General features: G+C 46.7%; 2 protein-coding genes across 4 annotated transcripts in view; one reads left to right on the top strand and one right to left on the bottom strand.

Moving 5' to 3' along the window:
• LOC118153520 (POM121-like protein 2) lies at positions 1-1,291 on the bottom strand. The gene is made up of 2 exons (XM_035297971.3): positions 379-1,291; positions 1-201 (listed from the first exon to the last, which is right to left on the bottom strand). Exons 1-2 carry the CDS (start codon positions 1,289-1,291, stop codon positions 125-127), a joined length of 990 nt encoding a protein of 329 aa, XP_035153862.2. The 3' UTR covers positions 1-124.
• A 12,041-nt stretch (positions 1,292-13,332) lies between these two features.
• The window catches only part of SLC7A1 (solute carrier family 7 member 1), an 85,082-nt gene continuing 77,284 nt past the window's right edge, over positions 13,333-21,130 (top strand). For all 3 annotated transcript variants that reach the window (XM_035303363.3, XM_035303359.3, XM_035303361.3), the window contains exon 1: positions 13,333-13,650. The gene's annotated coding sequence lies outside the window, so the exon portion shown is untranslated. The remainder of the gene's footprint in view (positions 13,651-21,130) is intronic.

The raw sequence follows: 21,130 nt of genomic DNA, 5'->3' as shown, positions 1-21,130 counted from the left end.
ATACAAACTGGGAAAATAGAGGATATGGCTGCCTCCTGTTCCAGGGAGAAGGCAGAAGTGGGTGGGCAGGGGAAAGGGAAGGGTTTTGAGAGCAACAAGGTCTCTTCAGTGGGGGCTCCGCAGGCTAAGGAGAGGCGGGGCTGGGGCTGGCAGAGTGGTCAGCTGAAGCGGTGGGAAGTGCCCCGGTGGGCTCAGTGGCTCCTGTGGGGGTGAAACAGGGGTCAGTAGGGTGAAGGAGTCTTCAGGCTCAGGAGAAGGGGTCAGGGCCCTGACTCTGAGCCGGGCTGCAGTCTGGGTGTGCTCAGAGGTGCATGGTCCCCACCCCGGGGCGGCTCCTTGGGGGATAGGAAGGCCCAGGACACGGAGACATTGCTGCACCTGCTCCTAGAGCTCCCACGGTGGCCTCTGCGACTGGGCTCTGGACAGCGTACTTCCTGCAGTAGGGCGGGCGGCGGACTGAGGGAAGGCCGAATCTCCCCGAAGACACTGCTGCGGGAGAGCGGAGGCGTCTTAGCGGCCCAGGCCTGGGCACAAAGATGGGGCTGTCTCCTGACGGGCTTGCCTCTCTACATCTCCTGACGGGCTTGAAGGCAGAAGGCCTGGGTGCCGGGTTCTGCTTCCTCCGCTTGGCGTCCGGGGCCTCAAACCAGAGTGGCTCGGTGAATTTCCTTTTTCCCTTGTTGCACTGGCTGAGGGCCTTGAGCATGGTCTCCCTGGCACAGGGATCTGGGCGCTCCAGGGCAGGTGAGGCTTGTCGAGGCTCCCCTCTGTGCTCTGGCGGGGCGATTTTCACGGTCACCAGGCTGGGGACAGACGGCGGGTGCCGGGCGTGCCAAAGCCGCCACTTAACGTAGGCCTGGCCGATATCGGAAGAGCCCGGCACAATGAAGCTCTGGAGCGATGGTCTCTTGGAAAAGTACCTCCAGATGCGGGCATTGTCCCAGCCTGGAGGAGCCTTGGGGAGGGGCCGGGTGCGGACCCAGCGCGGCCTGTGGACATAGACGACTTTGTAGCAGTCCTGGACCTGGGAGCGTCGGAAGGGTCTGGAGCGCAGGGCCCGGGGCTTCTGGGCTCGGGGCGGCAGCCTGGCCCGGGGCCAGCCCAGGAACCGGCTCAGACAGCTGCCCATGACAGCAGTGTAGCGGTCGGGACCTTTCCTTAGAAATTCGGCTTCCACAAATTTCCGAAGTCTGCAGCCGGTGCCAAGTGTGCAGAACTTGGTGACCGTGACCGTTGGTCTCGGGATGCCAGAAAGCGCACAAAGCATCACGTGCTGGCACCTGCTGGCCATAGGGTCTAGCATGAGCCAGGTGGGCACCTCAGAACTCAGGGTCCTGTTTGGTCCCCTGTAGCTGTAAAACCAAAGGTTTGCTTGGGCCATTGTCAGCCCTGTCACTTTCAGCTCTGACAATCTTCTCTTTAAATATGATTTCCACTATATTAGTCTGCTCAGGCTTCCATAACACAATACCACACACTGGAAGGCTTTAAATGACAGACAGTTACTATGTCACAACTGTGGAGAATAAAAGTCTAAAAGCAACATGCCTACAGCTTTGGTTTTTCGAGGCCTCTCTCTCTGACTTGCAGACAGCTGTCTTCTTCTTGTGTCCTCACGTGGTCTGTGGGTAAGTGGTCCTGGTGTCTGTCTTTGTTTGTCCTAATCTCTTCTCATAAGGAGTCAGATTGGATTAAGGCCCACCCTAATGACCTCATTTTAACTTGTCTTTTTTTTTAAGATGGAGTCTCTCTCTGTTGCCCAGGCTGGAGTGCAGTGGTGCAATCTCGGCTCGCTGCAACCTCCACCTCCTCGGTTCAAGTGATTCTCCTGCCTCAGCCTCCTGAGTAACTGGGACTACAGGTGCGTGCCTCCACGCCCAGCTAATTTTTTGTATTTTTAGTAGAGACGGGGTTTCACGGTGTTAGCCAGGATGGTCTGGATCTCCTGACCTCGTGTTCCAGTGCTGGGATTACAGGCGTGAGCCACCGTGCCCAGCCAACTTGTCTCTCTTTACATGTTCCATTCCCAAATATAGTTACATTCAGAGACATTGGGGATTAGGACTTCAAGATATGATTTTGATGATGCAGTGCAGCCCACAACAGTAAGTTCCAGAATGTTCTCATGTGCTTCATAAATTTAAATGTCAATGGATATAACATTCTTATGTTAAAAAACATTGCAAAGGTGTGGGAAATTAAATACTTGTTTCACGGCATACAAAAAAACTCCGAACACTAAAGAAACCCATGCCTTTGACCTTCAAATTGGAAAGACAGTTAAACTGGGAAGGTGAGTGAGGTCTTGGTGATGATGGCATTAATTGAGATAAGTATACAAAAGAATTACAACTCCCTGTAGGGACATTTGTATGTTTCTGCCCTGATTATATATACTACATATACGTATAAATATAATGTAGGCTTATATTTGTGGATATGTACATATGAGTATGTATATATAAAAATTGGAAGTATATTACAGACAAAATATTTTACCCCATTCTCATCTTGGTGATGATGGCGACCCATGCTCAGGTTAGAGGTCACCATCAGGGCTCCAAGGCAAGCTGCCTGTGCCTAAATCTCCAGCTATATATGGGAACCTAAAGACATTTGTTGGAATATGTGATGTGAAAGGAAAAAAGCACTGAAGGGAATCAGGGCCACTTGGGGAGAAAAACAATTTGTTGGACTGTCTCACACTTATTTTAATATAGTTAACCCTGGAACAATGTGGGGGTTAGGAGGTCCCACCTCCTCGTACAGTCGAAAATTCATGTATGATCCCTTAAAACTTAACTGCTAAGATCATGCTGTTGACCAGAAGCCTTACTGATGACACAAACAGTTGGTTAATACATATTTTGTATGTTATCTGTATTTTAGGGTATATTCTTACAATAGAGTAAGCTAAAGGACAAAAGGTCATTAAGAACATCATAAGGAACAGAAAATACATTTACTAGTCTTTAAGTGAAAATGGATCATCATCAAGGTCATCATCCTCGTCTTCACATTGAGTAGGCCGAGGAGGAGGAAGAAGAGGAGGGGTTGATCTTGGTCTCTCTGGGCTGGCAGAGGCTGAAGAAATGGAGGAGGTGGCAGGGGAGGCAGGAGAGGCAGGTACCCTTGGTGTAACTTTTATATTTAAAAATCCATGTACGAGTGGACATGCCCAGTTCAATCCTGTATTGTTCAAGGGTCAGCTGTATTTTTATTTTCAACTACTTATGGGGAGGACAGGCTATTATCCCTTTTTCAGAGCTTGTTACCCTGGTTACCTTGTTACCTAGTGTAAGTGGCCTAAAAATCTTGTCAATAGTTGGATGCCAGGCCTGAGCCCTTTCCTAACAAACCACAAGGGACAGCAGGAGTTGAGCGGGGAGGAATGGATATTCCTTGGCTTGTATAGATTTGTTTGAGATGATAAGGCTGAAGAATTTTATGTTTTGGTAAAATTCTGATTTTTTAATAACATCTAATGAGCTTATTGTAAATTTTCAATGTAGAAAATTGAGATAAGTATACAAAAGAATTACAACTCCCTGTAGGGACATTTGTATGTTTCTGCCCTGATTATATATACTACATATACGTATAAATATAATGTAGGCTTATATTTGTGGATATGTACATATGAGTATGTATATATAAAAATTGGAAGTATATTACAGACAAAATATTTTACCCCATTCTCATAATATATTCTGAGTCCCTTCCACAATTTTAAATACTACTTGAAAACATATTTAATGGCTGTTTAATATTCCATTTTGTGAAGGTGGTAGGGAGACAGGAGCATAGGAGAGCCAGGGTGACAGCATTTTCAAATCAACTCTTAAAACTAGCAAGGCACATTCCTTGCCAGTCATAACCGATGGTCATAAGATGTTTACAACTAAGGAAGCAGCTTAATAATGCCCGCGAGGACAAACTCCTACGACAACGAAATGCCCAGATGTCCTAATATCACATAACAAAATATGCTCTTAAAATAATTACAGTCATGCTTTGATGTACTTACGCACGAAAATACCAAAGATAACTTTTTAAAAATCAACAAATTACTAAAATGTGTCACATTGTCAGGCCATCTACAGGTAGACGGAACTCAGCTTTTACATAGATAAAACCTCTGTATAAGAAGAGTTTAAAACAAAGACACTTTCTGAGGATGTCCTATTCTGTAGCTAAGTAGCCTTCAACAAGCTGCCTCTTCTCACTTCTCTCTGTGCCTTGTCCAAGAACCCTCTCCTGGGGTTGGATCAGGACCACTTTTCCGGCAACAAATGCATCTTGACGTATTTAACCAACCCTTTACTTGTGGGTTTCTGAAATTTCCTCTTTTGCTATGACAAGTTACCCCATGATAGACAAACAGGTATCTAAACCTTTGTGAGCATCTCTTATCATTTTCCTATAGCTGCGTGTGATGGTTAATATTGCCAACTTGGTTAGGTTAAAGGGTGCTTAGATAGCTGGGAAAGTATTGTTTCTAGGTGTATTTGTGAGGGTGTTGCCAGGAGAGATTAACACCTGAGTCAGTGGAAAGGGAGAGGAAGACCCACCCTCAATCTGGGTGGGCACCATCCAATCAGCTGCCACTGCAACTAGAACAAAAGCAGGCAGAAGGTGGGATAAGCTGGCTTGCTGAATCTTCCGGCCCTCATCTTTCTCCTGTGCTGGATACTTCCTGCCCTCAAACATCAGACTCCATGTTCTTCAACCTTTGGACTCTTGGACTTCCTCCAGTGGTTTGCCAGGGGCTCTTGGGCCTTCAGCCATGGCTTCCCCATTTTTGAGGCGTTGGGACTCAGACTGAGCCACTACTGGCTTCCTGGCTCCTCAACTAGCAGATGGCTTATCAGCCTATCACGGGACTTCACCTTGTGATAGTGTGAGTCAATTCTCCTTTATAAACTCCCTTTCACATGTACATATATCTTATTAGTTCTCTCCCTCTGGAGAACCCTAAAAGATGTATATTGTGAGGAAGTCCCCTCCTCCTTTTTTTTTTTTTTTTTTTGAGACAGAGTCTTGCTCTGTCACCCATGCTGGAGTGCAGCGGCACAATCTCGGCTCACCGCAACCTCTGCCTGAGTCTCTCGAGTAGCTGGGATTATAGGTGCCCACCACCTCGCTCAGCTAATTTTGGTATTTTTAGTAGAGATGGGGTTTCACCATATTGACCAGGCTGGTCTTGATCTTCTGACCTCATCATCCACTCGCCTTGGCCTCCCTATGTGCTGGGATTACAGGCATGGGCCACCACAGAAGTCTCCTTCTCTTGAGAGTAGGCACATCATTTATGCTGGAGAGAAAGCACTTTCAACCATCCCGCAGGCATGCATGCAGCTGGTTTCAAAGGTCTCCTGAGCTTTTGGCAGTATCAAATTTTGTTCTGTACTAAATTACCAGTACTCAAATCCTCTAAGCCCAATGGCTGCACTTTTTAAAATGTTTGTCAGGCATTGCTCTCTGTCTATTCTGCAATCTTTTGGGGCACTCTTTTCTCAAGTTACTGCTAATTCTTCCTCTCTGAAACAGGGTAGAATGTTCCTAACCCGGAAAAGGTGTGTGAATCAGGACTCTTGGACGTACGTGACAGGAACCCAAGAAGAAGTGACTTCAGCAAAAAACAAACACCTAACTGGCTTGTATTTCTAGCAGGGTGTGCCCCAGTGAGCACTGGAATAGGGATTGAGGGCTATTAATTCTCACTTTGGTGCTCTTGTTTGACTTCTCTGTCTGTGTCCACTTTATTCTCTCAGACTGGCTTATTCCATGAAGCCAGAACCGGGGACACTGGCAGCACCTTGCCAGCATCTGCCCAACTCTGTCCACAGGAATTAGAGACTTCTCCCTTATTCCAGTTCCGAAAGTCCTTGGCAATGAAGGCTTTTGTCCACACTGAGGGCCCTCCCTACAGCCAGGGGATGATCAGCCAGGGATTTTCACCCCCAACAAAATTTCTATGCTGGAAGATGGGACTTTCTGAGATGGAAGTTCCTCTTGAAGTCACACTAGCAGGGAAATTCAAGAGCAGAATTTCCCAGAAGAGAAAATAGTACTGGCTCCAGAAGGATAATTGGGAGCTACCTGGTCAACATTAAGGTCCTCCGAAGAACACAGTGACAGTTGTGTTCCTTAACTCCCCACTTAGGCCCCTAGAAAGCTGGGATGGTGAAGTTTTACCATTCAATCCTTGCAGAGTTAACTACAGACAGCTGTTCCCTGCAAAGGCATCTAGTTGTTCATTACGAAGGATGAAGAATATCCCTTTATGGCAAAAAAGGGAAGCTCCCATCTTAGCATTTCATGTGACCCCACAAATCAGTCTAGTGGCACCCATGATAACCATGTTCACTGGGCATTTGCTATGGGCCAGACATAGCACTAAATGTTTTCTCTGAATATTGTCATTTATATCCATCATAGGAACTATGAGTTCTGTCTTACGGAGGAGCAAACTGAACCTTGGAGAAAGGTGAAGTAATTGCCTAAGTATATGTGGCTCAGAAATTACAAGGCCAGGATTTGAACGTGTTCTCCAACTCCAGAGCCCACATGCTTAACCTGTCCAATCTGCCTTAAAACACTCCAGAGATTGGAGGGTTCTATTTGCTTAACCTTCTTAATAAGTATTTCTGATTGAGCACTTTCTATACATAGACCTGTACCAGGTGCTTCATACACATATGTACATTTATTTATTTAATAGGGTTTTTAGGAGTAGTTTTAGGTTTACACAAATATTGAGCAGAAAGCACATAAAGTTTCCATATACTCCCTCATCACAGCCCTTCCCCACCACTTTCTCCTGTATTAGGAACATTTTGCATTAGTGAGGTGTATTCATTACAATTGGTGGTTAATACTGATACATTATTTTTTATTTTACTTTTTTTTTTGAGATGGAGTTTCACTCTTGTCACCTGGGCTGGAGTGCAATGACACTATCTTGGCTCACTGCAACCTCCACCTCCCTGGTTCAAGTGATTCTCCTGCCTTAGCCTCCTGAGTAGCTGGGATTACACCCACCACACCTGGCTAATTTTCGAATTTTAGTGAGATGGGGTTTCGCCATGTTGGCCAGGCTGCTCTTGAACTCCTGACCTCAGGTGATCTGCCCACCTTAGCCTCCCAAAGTGCTGAGATTACAGGCACCAGCCAGCTTGCCTGGCCAATACTGACACATTATTATTAGCTAAATTTCAGAGTTGACATTAAGGTTTTTTTTTTTTTGTATTGTATGTGCTATGGATTTTGACAAATGCTGGATGACATGTATCCACCATTACAGTATCATACAGAAGTTATACTGTCCTAAAAATCCCCTGCGCCTTACCTATTCACCTTTCCCCTCACAAGCCCCTAGCAATTACTGATCTTTTTATTGTCTCCACAATTTTGCCTTTTCTAGAACATCATATAGTTGAAATCCTATAGTATGTAGCTTTTTCAGATTGGCTCATTGATCTTAGGAACATGTATGTTTTCTCCATCCTTTCCTGGCCCAATACATTATGTGGATATACCACAGTTTGTTCATTTACCTATTGAAGGACATTTTGGTTGCTTCCAAGTTTTGGCAATTAGGAACAAAACTGCTATAAATATCGCTGTACAGGTTTTTGTGTGGATATACATTTTCAACTCATTTGGGTAAATACCCAGGAGCCTGACTTCTGGATAGTATGGTGAGACTATGTTTAATTTTGTAAGAAACATTGTCTTCCACAGTGGCTGTACTGTTTCACATCCTCACTGGTAATGAATGAGAGTTTTCTGTTGCTTCACATCCTCATCCACATTTGGTACTGTCAGTGTTTTGGATTTTAGCTATTTAATAGCTAAAATATAGTAGTATCTCATTGCTTTAATTTGCAATTTCTCCAACAGCATATGATGTTAAATATTTTTCCATATTTTTATGTGTTATATGTGAATTATTTTTGGTGAGGCATCTATTCAGATCTTTTGACTATTTTTATTTTATTTATTCATTTAATCATTTTTGAGACAGTGTTCTGTTCTTGTTACCCAGGCCGGAGTGCAATGGTGTGATCTCGGCTCACTGCAACCTCCACCTTCCAGTTCAAGTGATTCTCTTGCGTCGGTCTCCCGAGTAGCTGAGATTGTAGGTGCCCACCGCCATGCCCAGCTAATTTTGGTATTTTTAGTAGATATAGGGTTTCACCATGTTGGCCAGGCTGATCTCGAACTCCTGACTTCAGGTGATCCACCTGCATCAGCCTCCCAAAGTGTTAGGATTACATGCATGAGCCACTGCTCCCAGACCTATTTTTAAATTGAGGTGTTTTCTTATTACTCAGTTTTAAGAGTCCTTTGTGCACTTTGGATACCAGTCCTTTATCAGATATGTAGTTTGAAAAGATTTTCTCCCAGCCTGTGGCTTGTCTTTTCATTCTCTTAACATTGTTTTTGCAGAGCAGAAGGTTTTAGTTTTAATGAAGGTCAACTTATCAATCATTTCTTTCATAGATAATGCTTTCGGTGATGTATCTAAAAAGCCATTGCTAGATTTTCTCCTATGCTATCTTCTAAGCATTTTATAGCTTTGTGTTTTACACTTAGGCCTATGATCTGCTTTGAGTTAATTGTTGTATAAGATGTTAAAGTCTGTCTAGATTCACTTTTTGCATGTGGCTGTCCAGCTGTTCCAGGACCATTTGTTGAGGAGACTATCTTCTATTGACTTGTCTTAGCCACTTTTTCAAAGATCAGCTATTTGTGTGGGTCTTTGCTATGGTTTGGATGTTTGTGTCTTCCAAATCTCATGTTGAACTTTGATCCCCAATGTTGAAGGTGGGACCTAATGGGAGTTATTTGGGTCATGGGGGTGGATCCTTCATGAAATGTCCTTCCTGGGGGTAGGTGGGATGGGGAGATGAATTTTTGCTCTATTAGATCCCTCCAGAGCTGGTTATTTAAAAGAGCCTGGCACTTCTTCCCTCTCCTTCTTGCCTACACTCTTGCCATGTGATCTCTGCACACACTCACACTCCCTTTCATCTTCCGCTGTGAGTGGAAGCAGCCCGAGGCCCTCTCCACATGCAGATGACCAATCTTGAACTTTCCAGGCATTAGAATTGTGAGCCAAATAAACCTTTTTTTCTTTATAAATTACCCAGACTCAAGTATTCCTTTCTAGCAACATAAAACAAACTAAGTCTATTTCCGAGCTCTATATTCTGTTCATCTTTATATGTAGTTTTCATCCTTTCCATAAAGTTCGTATGTATCCAACAGGTAGTAAAAATTTTATTTTGAAAATGAGGAAACTGAGACACAGAGTGGACAAGCCCACCCTCCCCAGGCCAGCAGCTCATAGGAAGTACAGTTAGAATTGAAACCCACATCTGTCTGGCTCTGATTCTGTGCACTTTCTGTGCCCCCATGGTGCCTAATGGTCCTAGAAAGGGATTTAATATGTCAACCTTAATCTTAGATGTTGCTCTCTATGGCCTAAATTCTAGCATCTCCTCTTCTTAATGGTCACTGCACTCTTGGCCAGCTGCTCTTTGATTGTAATCAAGGCTGCCTGTCACTCATGGTTCCACTGAACCTGTAATATGAGTCTGATCTGCCTAAAAACTGGCTTTGCTTAAAACATTCAGCCCATTTCATCAGCATCCTCTAATTTTTTTGCTGAAATCTTGTGCATAACTATTTTTTCCGTGGTTCACACTGAATCCTTTTTGCTGAGAAGTCACTTGCTCATGGGCCTTGTCTTATGGTCTTTTCGAAGACAGGACCTTGCTGAGTGGGATTGCTAAACTGAGCACAGTGCTAAAAATCTCCTGGGTTAAATTTCACCCATACTCCCATCAGGGCCTGGAGCACTTGCTTTCAGAATTTATAAACATTAACTTCATGTTGGCGCTCTGTGTTGCCAAGGAGAGCATCTCTACAATCTACGAAGTTCTGTTTTACTGCCAGAAGTCAGCAAAGGGGAAAAGAAAGACAGATAGACAGAAAGAGAAAATTCCACAATCATATTTCAAATACCAAGGGCTAGTTTTTTTGGTAGGAATATAAGATTTAAAAGCTCCAGAGGTGAAACAGTTTGCAGAAGCTCTCACAGCAAATGAACTGGCAGAGTTCAGATTCAAATCCTGATGTGGTGCCAAGGGCAAAGCAGATGGTCTTTAAAGTGAGAAGGGGACATGCTTACTGTAGCCTCACAGGCAGAGTAGGCTGCGTGGGATCTCAGAGATCTCCTTCTGTGAATGAAGGGCATCATTTCACCACTGTGCAACTGAACTAAGATTCATTGTTTTATTTATTTATTTATTCATTGAGACAGAGTCACCAGGCTGGAGTGCAGTGGCGCAATCTCGGCTCACTGCAAACTCCGCCTCCCGGATTCAAGCAATTCTCCTGCCTCAGTCTCCTGAGTAGATGGGAATATAGGTTCATGCCACCATGCCCAGCTAATTTTTGTATTTTTAATAGAGATGGAGTTTCACCATGTTGGCCGGGATGGTCTTGATCTCTTGATCTTGTGATCTGCCTGCCTTGGCCTCCCAAAGTGCTGGGATTACAGGCATGAGCAACCGCACCCAGCCAGATTTGTTGTTTTAAAACAAAGCATATATGGTGGTTTATTATGATGTCAAGCACTTTTCAAAGCACATTAGGAAGCTGGGCAGGGTGGTGCTAACCTATATTTCCAGCTACTGGGGAGGCTAAAGTGGGGGACGGGATCACTTGAGCCTAGGAGTTCAAGGCTACAGTGAGCTATGATGTTGCCACTGAACTCCAACCTGGTGACAGATTGAGACCTAGTCGCTAAAGAAAACAAACAAGCAAAAACAACTATGCATTTTACAACTGTTAAGCCATCCGAATGTGTTCATTAAAATTTTTCTAGGGCTGGGCATAGAGGCTTATCCCTGTAGTCCCAGCTGCTGGGGGAGGTTCAGGCAAAGTGATAGCTAGACAGCTGGTATTTGAGGCCAGACTATGCAATATAGTAGTAACTACTACTACTACTCTCTCTCTCTCCATATATATATATATATATATATATATGTATGTATGTGTGTGTGTGTGTATATATATATATATGGATGTATGTGTGTGTGTGTATATATATGTGTGTGTGTATATATATGTATGTATGTGTGTGTGTATATATATGGATGTATGTGTGTGTGTGTATATATATATATATGGATGTATGTGTGTGTATATATATATATATATGGATGTATGTGTGTGTGTGTATATATATATATATATGGATGTATGTCTGTGTGTGTATATATATGTATGTATGTGTGTGTGTATATATATATATGTATGTGTGTGTGTATATATTATGGATGTATGTGTGTGTGTATATATATATATATGGATGTATGTGTGTGTATATATATATGGATGTATGTGTGTGTGTATATATATATGGATGTATGTGTGTGTATATATATATATGGATGTATGTGTGTATATATATGGATGTATGTGTGTGTGTGTATATATATATATGGATGTATGTGTGTGTGTGTATATATATGGATGTATGTGTGTGTATATATATGGATGTATGTGTGTGTGTATATATATATGGATGTGTGTGTATATATATATATGGATGTGTGTGTGTGTATATATATGGATGTATGTGTGTGTATATATATGGATGTATGTGTGTGTATATATATATATGGATGTGTGTGTGTATATATATATGGATGTGTGTGTGTGTGTATATATATATGGATGTATGTGTGTGTATATATATATATGGATGTATGTGTGTGTATATATATATATGGATGTATGTGTGTATATATATGGATGTATGTGTGTGTGTATATGTATATGGATGTATGTGTGTGTGTGTATATATATATACGGATGGATGTGTGTGTGTATATATATATGGATGTATGTGTGTGTGTGTGTATATATATATATGGATGTATGTGTGTGTGTATATATATATGGATGTATGTGTGTGTGTATATATATATATGGATGTGTGTGTATATATATATATGGATGTGTGTGTGTACATATATATATACACACACACACTAGGTATGATGACACAAGCCTGTAGTTCCATCTACTTGGGAGGTTGAGGTGGAAGATAGCTTCAGCCTGAGAATTTGAAATTACAGTGAGCTATGATTGCGCCACTGCATTCCCGCCTGGGTGATGGAATGAGACTCCTGTCTCTAAAAAACAAACACACAACAGCAACAACAACAAAACACTTTTTCTGACGCTAGCACCATGCAGTTATATACTTTATAAATTGCTGGTCTAATTCCAAGGGAGTGTAACATCCAGCAGCTGACATTTGAGAAGGACCTGCAGAAAGGATTCGAAGGCCATGGAAACTGTCCACTATTTTTCTGTTTTACTACAAGATGGAGGAAGGATGGCAGTATTAATTTATGCCCTGCTTACCTATCCCAAGTCCCAGACCTCTGGATCTTTAAAGATTATGATTCTTGCTTGGTTTTCGGTGCAAAGGGAGACAAGGAGGGAGCTTAAGAGGTGAGCACGGTGTGATTCAGGACTGAAGTTTCTGCCACCTCCTGGAGGGTAACTGCAGAAGTAAGCCTCTTTGTCCGTTTGTGCATTTGCCACTGCCAAGGGGCACAGGTAGATTCAAGCTTTGGGGCCCTTCTGACAACTGGCAAGGATCAGGTATTAGCGAGGGCAAGGGAATAGCAGTAAAATAATCCAATAACAAAGACATGAAGATTTACAATAATTTTTAGGCCACTGGAGTGTTTCAGGCCTGTAATCCTGAAGGAGGCCCAGGCAGGAGGATCGCTTGAGTCCAGGATTTCCAGGTTGCAGTGAACTGCGCTCCAGTCTGGGTCACAGAGCAAGATCCTGTCTCTAAAAAGAAAAGGAAACAATTTAAACCCTTTAAGTGCATACTAAATCTTTTATTTTGGAGAAGGAAAACTGGTCTCGATCTCCGTGTGAGCTCGCTGGGGCCCACAGGGACAGAGTTGGCACGGCAGGGCCTGCGGCACCAGTTCTGGCCCGGGTGCTGTGAGAGCTGCAGGAGACCACAGGATGCTGGAGTGCGGTGGGCTCGGATTGGTGGAGAAACTGCCAAGCGCCGGCAGGGCGGCTGCAAAGGCGAGCGGAGGCGCCGCCCGCCAGCCAGCCCGGGGAACCCCAGGTTGGGGAGCCGAGCGCGCGAAGACTCAGAGGTCCCGCCCACCAAAGGCGCGTAGGTCCCGGCCGCCGCCTCTGGGCTGGCAGCCGCCGCCGCGCCGCGTTCCCATTGGTGCCCGGCTCTGACGCGGCCGAGCGGGGCCGGGGCTGCCTGGCCCGGGGGCGGGCGCGGGGCGCCAGGCGGGAGGGCGGGGGCCGGGCTCTTGGCTGATGAAACCTGGCGCCGGATCCCGCCCGCTCTCGGCGCCCATTCAGTCCACGCGGGCAGGTGTGAGCGGCGAGTCAGCTGCCTGGTAGGCGCGCACGCGGCCGCCGGCTCCCGCTCACCGCAGCCTCCACTCCTCTCCCCGCGCGCCGCGCCTCCGCCCCGCCCCGTCTCTGCGGCCGAGCGTCCGTTGGTCCTTGACCGCGTCCGACCGTCCGTCAGTCCTCCGCCCGCGGTCCTGCCCGAGTCCCGCAGCAGCCGACTCGGTGAGTGTCCGGCCCCCCCAACGCTGGGGCAGCTCCTTGGGCCCGGGTCACCTCGGAGGGGGCCCTGGCGCCGCGTGGGACCGCGGGAGGGCGGCGCGGGAGTGTCCAGGGCCCCCGCGCCGGGGACGCTGCCATCCTCCGGGGAGGGCAGGGCCAGGACCAGAGCCGGGCAGGCCCCGGGGTGGGCGCGCGGGGCCGGTGCCCATGCAGCTGCCTCCTCCACGGAGTCCATTTTGACTCCCTTGAAGCCGCGGCGTGGTGCATGATGCAACACCAAGTGAGTAAGCGTGGGCGACCTGGCGATGCCCGCCCCGCGGTCGTGTCCGGGGACCCGCGCTCCGCGACGCACGGGGTGGTCGGGGTGGGTAGGCGGGCAGCTGGCGAGGGGGCCGGCCGGGGAGGCATCCGGAGCCCGCTAGCGGCGAGACCTTCCCTTACATGGCGCGGTGCTTGGCACCCCGCCCCGCCACGAGGTCCGGGGATGTGTCATCAGCCGTGGGTGGGACCCTGCCGGCTGCCCGGAGGGTGGTCCCGCGGTAGGTGGCCAGCCCGGGGAGTGTGCTGCCACCCCTGCGCCATGGTCGCCCTGACCTAGGGCGACCAGCCCTCCGCTTTTCGATAGACCCCAGGACGTGCCGCCGCCTGTACCTCTAGTCAGGGTCCCCAAGATTGCTTCTAGGAAGTCTCCCCTAGGTGGGCTTCCTTGTGACCCAGTGTGGCCTTTTCTGAAATGTCAGGGTTCCTCAAGCCCTCCATGTGGTCCGGAGTAAGAGGAAGTTCGTCCACCTTTTTTAGAAAGGCACCCTATTCTCAGGGTGTTCCTTTCTGCGTAGTAGAAAACTTCCTGGGCACGGGCAGGTCAGTCATTGTGAAACCTGCGTGTTCACAGAGCGGCAGCTGCGCTGTAGTACTGCAAAAGCCTTCTGGTTCAGCTCCTGACTCTTTCTAGGGGATGCGGGAACCAGATAGCAGTTGTGTTTGACCTGTGTGACTAGGATAGTCAGACATGTGCCTTCAGGAAAAAAAAAAAAAAAAACTAAAACCTACATTTCCCAGTCCCCACGTCATTGCCGCCATGCCCTCATGTGTTGGGTTTTAGTCTAGACATAGTTACCAGATGGTTGGGGTTGCAATCCCGGGTGTATCTCCCTAAAAAATGTTTCTTTTTGACTTACATTCGACTAGTAGAATTGTGTATGTTGGCCTCTGGCTGAATGCCTTAATTGTATTTAATTCGAATTATAATTTATTTGGTATTTATAAGATTTCTTGTCCTTTATGTTTGGTGCAGATAATAGGAAACCATGATACATTTATTCCTCTGATATTTTTAGTTGGTCTCAGTGGAAATTATCATGATTTTTATATGAACACACCCTCCTGTTATTGAAAAATAAGATCTTATTTAAGTCACATGAACAGAATGGAAAGTTAGGGGAAAGGTCAACAATAGATTAAAATGGTTTTTAAAATAGGTTTAGCGTATTAAAATCATGTTTAATTATTATTGAGGTAAAATTCAAAGGATGTCAAAGGCGTTTTGAGTAAAGAGGACAGGGCTTAAAAAGTAGATCAGAAATGTACTCCCTTGTTTGGGTCTGAATCTTAGCGCCACGTACTCCTGTGCATATTATCATTTGCTTTAGGTGAAAAAAAAAAGGCTTGAAAGACAAAATTGTTGACTTCAAGGAGTTTAAATTTTCTGTTTGGTAGAAGAATTCATTCTTTGATGGAATTAAATACATGTTGATGGATTATTCTAGTCTGTAGTTTCTTTTAACCATAGTCCTTACAAATAGGTAATTATGGCGGAGGGCACAGAATTATGTCCAATTAAATTAATCATTTCTCATTATCAACCATGTATTTGGAGTGATTGCTGTTAATCCTAGGGACAAATTTGAAAAGTGAGTAAGTGCATCCTTGTTATGGAGAGAAATATTTCTTTCCTCTAACTGTGGAGATACTTGGGTCTTGGGGTTATCTCTCCCAGAGGCATCTCAGAGGTGCCTGTCACTCCACCTGGCTCTCCTCACTCCAAGCAAGACCTTCCGATGGGATGCTGGTGTTTATCTGTATAGTTGTCTCCTGTAGACCCAGATAGATTTTTTAAAGGCAGGTCCATTGGGGTTGGCGAGTGGATTCATGTGAGGGTAAGAAAGGGTCAAGCATGACTGCAAGCACTGAGGAGGTGCCGTATTAATGAGATGGGAAGGCTGAGCAAAGAACGTGTTGGATGAAAGAGGGACTTTTTGAAAGTCACAACTGAGCTTTTTAGAACTCTCATCCCCAGGGTCAGGCTGGAAGACTTATCCTCTTGGGGCCCCTCTCAGGCGCCTGCCTGTGTGTTTATTGGCTCCTCCCGCCAAACCTGGGGGTCTCTTCAGTCTTTGTCACCTTGTTGCCCATGGCCTCCCTTTGCTCCCCTGCCACCCTCCAGTGGGCTGCCTAGCGCTGGGCTTGTCCTGTGAGATGGGGACCCTCTAAACATGGAGAAAGGTCCTGGGGTGTTCCTGGATCTTCAGGACATCTGCCTTTCCTCGGGTTTCCCAGGCCTCAGATGAGGGGGCATCAGATCCCTGGCCAACCTGCTATCCACCCCAGGGTTTAGACCTCTCCTCCAGTGAGGGAACAGAGTAGTAGCTTCATTTGTGGCAGATTATCTGCCTTGTGATAAACTTTAGTGGCCTCTCTGTTTCTCCATAATCTGCCTCCTCCCCTACCCCTGTACCCAACTACAGTGCAGCCTTGAAAATAACCACCCCTGTGGTTCAATGTGGGTCATGATCTGTCAAGCCAGGTTTAGCGGATTTGCCAAATGGAATTGCCGGAAGGATGGGCAGCAAATTGGGAAAATGATTTCGTGGCTTGCTAGCCGTGTTCATTTCTGTCCCAAGGCATTCGTTGAGATGTGCAGTGCTGGCAGACCCAGGGGATGCTGGCTGCTTGGCCCACTGGTCAGGATTTGGTCATCCCGGGAACACAGGGTGCAGAAAAGACATTTCTGGACTTTGGACTGGATTCTGACTGGTGTGCGGTTTGCCCCTCCTGCCGCACCCGGCGGCTCTTTCCCTCTCACTATTGTCAGGAATGGTGGGGTCTGGCAGGTATTCTATTTGATGAACACACTGGATAACTGGAGTCAGAGCCATGTGACTGAGGGAAGAGGCCTTCACAGTTTCAGTGCGGAATGGGGTGATTATCTGCCCTGAAAGGAAGGATGCTGCTTTGAGGAGCCAAGGGGAGTTAGGACCAATACTGGGAATAGCACTGCTCCTGGCTTCTGGAATTCTGGCTTTGCTTTTCTCTGAAGTAATTAGACTTCCTGAACCTTACACACTGGCTCCATCTGTATATTGGGAGAGCCTGTCCCTCTCAGCCTTACAGTAGCAAAATTAGAAAGCATGGAGTCCATGTTGTTCTTTGAAAGAATAAATGTACCAAGTCCATGCATTTAGATTTCTCTCTTGAGATCAGTCCTTTTGTTAGCAGCCTGCAATTCTGACCATGGCAACAAAAAAATCAAGTGCAAGGAAACCTAGGGGTTGATCTGGGGGTGGGAGAGAATGTCTGTTACCCTAGTAGTACTATGTCTGTCTACGTTGTCTTTCCATTTTTTTCTGATTGTCCCCTTGCCCCTCCCTTTTCTGGGGGTACAAGGGCATAGCAGTTTTGTTTCCTAGCTTTCCACGTTCCTACCGCAGTGCTTTCTTCAGAATATTTGTTCAGATCAGGTTCTTGGCCATGAGGACAGCCGGCTGCTTTCCTGTTTCTTTAAAAGTGGATCCCAGACTCCTGTGTCCTGGAGTGAGTTGTGTGTCCTAGAGACCATCTAGCAGTGGTGACTCTGGGAGTGGCCTCTGCTTGGTGTGGGGCCTCCGCAACTTGAGGTTGTGGGGCCTCTGCACTGTGGGGTCAAAGGAGATGTCATGACCCTTACTGGCAGAAAGTGCAGAGCCCCAGAGTGGGTTCCACTTACGGGATAAGTGGCTTCTCTGAGATATTTCTCGGAGCCACATATAAATTCTTTTTCATATTGTTTGCATAGTAATTGGCTTCTAGTGCCTATCTTATAGGACTGAGAGAATTTAAATGAGATAATCCATGCTACACAGCCTTTGGCACACAGTAAGTTTTGAATGTAAATGTTAGCTATTATACTGGAAAGAAGGCTCTGTTCCTTGATTTAGGTGCAGGAGAAAAATGATTTTTTGTTTTCCGAGATTGGGTTGTGCTCTGTCACCCAGGCTGGGGTGCAGTGGTGCAGTCACAGCTTGTTGCAGCCTCCACCTCCTGGGATCAAGCGATCCTGCCACCTCAGCCTTCCCAGTAGCTGGAACCACAGGTGTGCACCCCCATGCCTGGCTCATTTTTATTTTTTATTTTTTGGTAGAGAATGGATCTCATTATGTTGCCCAGGCTGGTCTCAAACTCCTGACTTCAAGTGATCCGCCTGCCTTGCTTCCCTAAAATGCTAGGTTTATGGTCGTGAGCCACTGAACCTGTCCCTGAGAAAAATAACTTTTATAACAATTTAATTTCACTCTCTTATTTTATAAGGCATTAAAATGCTGTGCTCTTTCCTTGGGCTTGCATCTAAATTAGAAGGGGCAGACATAATCCCGGTGTGCTGGAGGAGGCCTGTGGGCCTCTGAGGCATCTGCTGACAGGTTCACCATCCCGTCTGGTCCTAGGTCTGAGGGAAGAACAGTAGTCTCTGGGTTGTTTTGGCTCTGACCGCCTGGATGGACTTGAAGCCATCGCTCTTTGGGATCCTGGTGCCTCCCTGGGCATGGGGTGCAGGTTTGCTTAGGTCTCAGACCCGCACATCTTGGGCTTGGTGACTCCTTGGACCCATGGGAAACAGAGCTCACAGCCCCTTTCTTAGTGTTTGCTCTGTGTGTGCGTGTGTGTGTGTGTTCTTAGTGTTTGCTGTGTGTGTGTGTGTGTGTGTGTGTGTGTGTGTGTGTGTGTTTGGTAGGGGGCAGGATGGGAGTGACTGCCCTAGCTATAGTCATTCCTATTTCCAAGCATTTTGTTCAAATTACTCTGAAGCCCTTTGGTTTTTTGGAAAAAGCAAAGCTGAAACTCTGGGCCGTGTGTTTCCCACCTCACTTATCCCGTGCTTGGGGTCAATAGGATCGGATGCCGCCATACAGGGCGGGGTGGTGGGCAACACCCACCTGGGGGCAGCAGTGAGAAGGCAGGGGATTATCCTGCCTATAAAGTGGCTGGAGTTGGTCTGGTACAGTCAGCTTGGAAGTGTCCTTCTCTACATCGTGTGCCTACCGAGTGTCATTAGCCAAAGTCTGTTAGGCCAAGTAGGAAGGAAGGGAGGGGCTCCGGGGCTAGGTAAGATCAATCATTGCAAGCACTTACTTAGTGCTCACCGTGTACTCTGCTTTATCTGTTTCCTTTGAATCCTCCCAACCACCCAATGAGGTCAGCCCTTCTGCTTTGACTGATGGGGAGAGGGAGGCAGGTGGTCCACGGGCTCACAGGTAGGCAGTCAGTGGCAGAGTGGAGATTGGAACCCAGATGTCTGCCCGTACCTGGGCTCCAGCCTGTCTTGGAATGGGCCTGGCCTGGCCTGCCCTGTGCACCCTGAGTGGGACACAGACAGATCTGAAGCCCATCTGCCTGCACCCCTCTGTTTCTGGCTGAGTCCAGGTGGTTCTGGCTTTGGCCACTGCCCGAACGCTGGTTGGCACCTGGCTTCCCCTCCCTTTGCCCTGATTTCCCTCTGCTGTCTCTGAATGCAGGTCTTTCCCCTCCCAAGTCCCGGCACCTGGCACAGCTGGAGCCCTGGGGTCCCTGGGGCAGCTGCGCTGGGACGTGGCCAGTGTCGGGAGCCGGTGTGTGTGACAGAGGCTGGGCCGCATTGTTTCTGGGTCAGTAGTTTGGCATTGACATCACCAGCCTTTTGCTGGATGTAATATCTCTTGCTCAGACCACAGGGGAGACTTGTTGTTAATCACCATCAGCCATGCCCACACTCCACCACCATCTCCACCTGGGGAGACCCCTTCACAGCGGGTCTTGTGGGAACCAGAAACTGTTCATAGGGGAAAGTCGGCTTCCTTTTCCGTATTCCATCCTTCTCAAGGCCAGTGGCCGCTGTCGTCCTGCCCTTGGCTTGGCTTTGCTGATTTTAACAGTATCTTGTGGAGGTGACCCCTTTCCTTAGAGGATGCTTCTTTAACACTCTCAGAGAGCCTGGGGCGGGAGCTGTCCACACGAGGGCCTGCAGCAAGGGCCCATCTTCCCCAGAGTGACTCAGGAGTGTCTTCTTGGCCTGCAGCTTTTCCACAGGGTGAGAGACACCTCCTGCTCTCCCTTGAGATGAGGCCCAGTCCAGGAGCTGGGGGCGTTCAGGTGCACATCCTGAGACCCCATGAAGGCCCCCGGGAAGGACTGCATAATAGAGTTAGGAAAACTCTTCCCTACCCCTTTTTGCCCTTCTCCTTTTCCCCTTTTCTTTTTCACCAGTTTTTGAATAACATTTCAAACTTCAAAGTTGCAGAGGCCGGGTGCAGTAGCTCATACCTGTGATCCCAGCACTTTGGGCGGCTGAGACAAACAGATCACTTGAGGCCAGAGTTCGAGACCAGCCTGGCCAACATGGTGAAACCTGTGTCTACTAAAAATACAAAAGTTAGCCAGGCATTGGTGGCGCACAGCTACTCAGGAGTAGGTAGTCACAGCTACTCGGGAGGCTGAGACACAAGAATCACTTGAACCCAAGAGGCAGAGGTTGGCCACTGCACTCCAGCCTGGGTGACAGAGTGAGACACTGTCTCAAAAAAAAAAAAAGAAAAGTTGCAGGAGGGTAAGCAACTCCTGAGTACCCTCTTCTCAGATGCACAAGTCGTTTATGTTTTGCCCCCTTCTGTTCTCTCTCCACCCACACACAAACTCATATATGCACACAGGCACACACATTTTTTCTGAACCATTTGAGAGTAAGCTGAAGACATCACACCGTTTTATTTGCTCTGTATACTTCAATGTATATTTCCTAAGAACTAGGACCTTCTCTCATGTAACCACAGTATGATAGCCAAGTCAGGAAACTGAACATTGGCACAACCATGTGATTTAGCTCACAGTCCATGTTCAACCTTCAGTCATCCACATAATCTCCTTTACAGCTAAATATTTTTTGGGAAGGAGTTGTGCAGTGTGGGGGTTCTTTCTAAAGGGCCGTAGTCTAATTTTCTACCTCATAAGCCTTTTTAAGAAAAAGTGTTTCTAAAAGTTAGAATGCTTATTGTGAAAATTTTGGAAACTACAGAAAATTAAAAGAAGGAAAAAATAAAAATCATTCGTAATTCCAGCTCGGAGGCTGAGTGATCGACCAGGTAAATGGCTTGCAGAAAGGTGGTAGCAAGACTTTCTCAGCTCCTTCAGCTCTGGTGACCTGGCTGTGCAGACCTGTGGTCCCTTCATCACCCACACCAGGCAGGAGCCCTGAAGCTGA

Source organism: Callithrix jacchus, chromosome 5 (genome assembly GCF_049354715.1).
Source record: "Callithrix jacchus isolate 240 chromosome 5, calJac240_pri, whole genome shotgun sequence".
Lineage (NCBI taxonomy): Eukaryota > Metazoa > Chordata > Mammalia > Primates > Cebidae > Callithrix > Callithrix jacchus.
Note: the sequence above shows the minus strand (reverse complement) of the source record. Positions and strands in the feature narration are given on the sequence as shown.